General features: G+C 33.2%; 1 protein-coding gene across 1 annotated transcript; it reads right to left on the reverse strand.

Annotated features, from left to right (window-relative positions):
* Positions 1–542: 542 nt before the first annotated feature.
* Positions 543–1536, reverse strand: LOC149385703 (transcription factor MYB114-like). Its single transcript, XM_089625109.1, has 3 exons — positions 1413–1536; positions 1134–1263; positions 543–1051 (listed from the first exon to the last, which is right to left on the reverse strand). The coding sequence occupies exons 1-3, from the start codon at positions 1534–1536 to the stop codon at positions 691–693; spliced, it is 615 nt and encodes a 204-aa protein (XP_089481235.1). The 3' UTR covers positions 543–690.
* Positions 1537–2095: the final 559 nt, after the last annotated feature.

A 2095-nucleotide genomic window follows, 5' to 3' on the forward strand; every position in this document is an offset into this window, starting at 1 on the left:
ATGTTGTACCCATCGTCTTTGAATGAGCGTGAAAAAATAAGAGAGAGAAAAGTCGGTACAAAGTGAAAAGAGAGAACTAGTTTGTAAATACATTTTGCGATTAGATTTATAGTGAATTTACAACGACAAAGTGGACGTAGATTTCACGTTGAGATTGAACCACTATAAATCTTATTCTTTACATTTACTTATTTCGTTTTTTTTTTATTGGGAAAGTGGTTTCGGCGGTGAAATGTCAATAGTATGAATTATTAACTAGTGATACTGCGTGGACAAATTCAAGTCCAATCGTGATTGCTTTGACCTTTGAATGGCCATTCTGTAATATAGTAAATCCAGTTTCTAAATAGGGCTTATAAATAAGTGTAGAATAATTTTTGTGGATTATCTAATTACTAATAATATACATAAAGCCGTCAATAGCTGCTTTATACAGTTCATTCTTGCTCACTAATTTCCTGGAAAAATGTAGATTAATGATGAAATAAAAAGAAAATGAAAACAACATAAAATATAATACAAAGTTAGATTCATGAGGGTCATCAAAAGACTAAATATTATATCTACACCACCAACTAATATAATTTTATTACTTTCTACCAAGTCACTAATTACTCAAGAGTGAAACCAAGATAGCTGAAGTTATGTAATATGAAAAAAATATGATAACGATTTTTTTACGAAAGCCCTCTAAAGCTCAAGGAAGTTGCTCATCCACTCCATATTGACCGGTCCTTCATCTGAGAAATTGAAGAAATCGTTTACATCGAACTCTCTACTATTGTCAAGTGAGTCTTCAAAAGATGAAGTGCTAATTTCTTTAATACCATCTCTCTTTTTTTCTTTCATCACTTGAGCAATATCACGGAATTTTTGTGGTTTCGATGTGTTGTTCTTTCGTTGAACCGAAGAGACTGATATTCCGATCCCCATTATTCCACCTTGTTTATCATCTGTGTGACTTATTATTTTCTTGCTCAAATGAGAATTCCAATAATTTTTTATCTCATTATCTGTTCGATCAGGCAATCGTCCAGCTATTAAAGACCACCTAAAAAAATTATACGACACCATTAGTTAAGCTATATACACACGGAAAATATTAATAGAGTTGTATAAGCGTATATAACAACCTGTTGCCTAAAAGTTTGTGAAGCCTTAGGATCAAATCATCTTCTTGGTCAGAAAAATTGCCTCTCTTGATGTTGGGACGAAGGTAATTCAACCATCTAAGCCTGCAACTTTTGCCACACCTATTGAGGCCTGCAAAATCAAGAATTAACAGTCAAAATTGAACATAATTAATCAAACAAATTAATTACGCCCAAGAAGTGGTTATGATTTAGCTTATTCTTGCTTATATATTTATATTATTAGGATAAAAAAAAGAAAGCTATAATTAATTAACGTACCAGCTAGATTTGTGATCGTCTTCCATTTCTTAGCACCGTGAATTGCAATGACCTCAGCTAGTTTTTTATCTTCCTCAGTAGTCCAAGCTCCTCTGCTAACCTGAATATCCTTCTTAGCGGACATTCTTCCAAGTTTCTTTCCTTCGAATAGTATTTCCGGATTTGACTGCTCGGTTATTTCTGCCATTATTATTATCAGATATCGCTTAAAGCTTGAAAGGGATAGACAATAGTAAGTTTCTATACCGTTCTCAGTGAGGAGGCGACTGTGTGTGTATCATGTATGTGCATGTGTGTGTGTATCATGTACGTGCATGTGTCTGTGTATCATATAAAAGTCAAGGACTTGTGAGTTCGAGGTTAAATCAAGCATAAAAGTCAAGGATTGATGAGGGATTAAGGACTAGAGAGTGACGTATATGCAAAGTTGTCTAGAAGCTATATGTCGTAATATACTATTATTCAAGGCTGCTAGATACTAAACGAATTAAACAGGTTTTTTTTACTCTCTCTCTCTCCCTCTCTCCCTATATATATATATATATATATATTTTTTTTTTTTTTTTTATATTTCTTTATATTAGGAAAAGTCCGGGTGATAAACAAATAGAACTCAACCTAAGGCTCAAGGCATGTTGAGCTGTACACATAAAGGTCCAAAAGTATAGAGACAAAGGATATAG

The sequence above is a fragment of the Urtica dioica genome, chromosome 9 (genome assembly GCF_054948205.1).
Source record: "Urtica dioica subsp. dioica isolate 48M chromosome 9, U.dioica_male_clone48M_v1_H2, whole genome shotgun sequence".
In the NCBI taxonomy this organism is placed as follows: domain Eukaryota; kingdom Viridiplantae; phylum Streptophyta; class Magnoliopsida; order Rosales; family Urticaceae; genus Urtica; species Urtica dioica.

What these genes read in the sequence shown, in the direction of transcription:
- LOC149385703 (XM_089625109.1), bottom strand. Translation starts at nt 1,536, where the DNA reads ATGTCCGCTAAGAAGGATATTCAGGTTAGCAGAGGAGCTTGGACTACT. An exon ending in GACGATCACAAATCTAGCTG is followed by an intron (nt 1,264 to 1,412) that starts GTACGTTAATTA and finishes TTGATTTTGCAG; the next exon opens with GCCTCAATAGGTGTGGCAAA. An exon ending in CACAAACTTTTAGGCAACAG is followed by an intron (nt 1,052 to 1,133) that starts GTTGTTATATAC and finishes TAATTTTTTTAG; the next exon opens with GTGGTCTTTAATAGCTGGAC.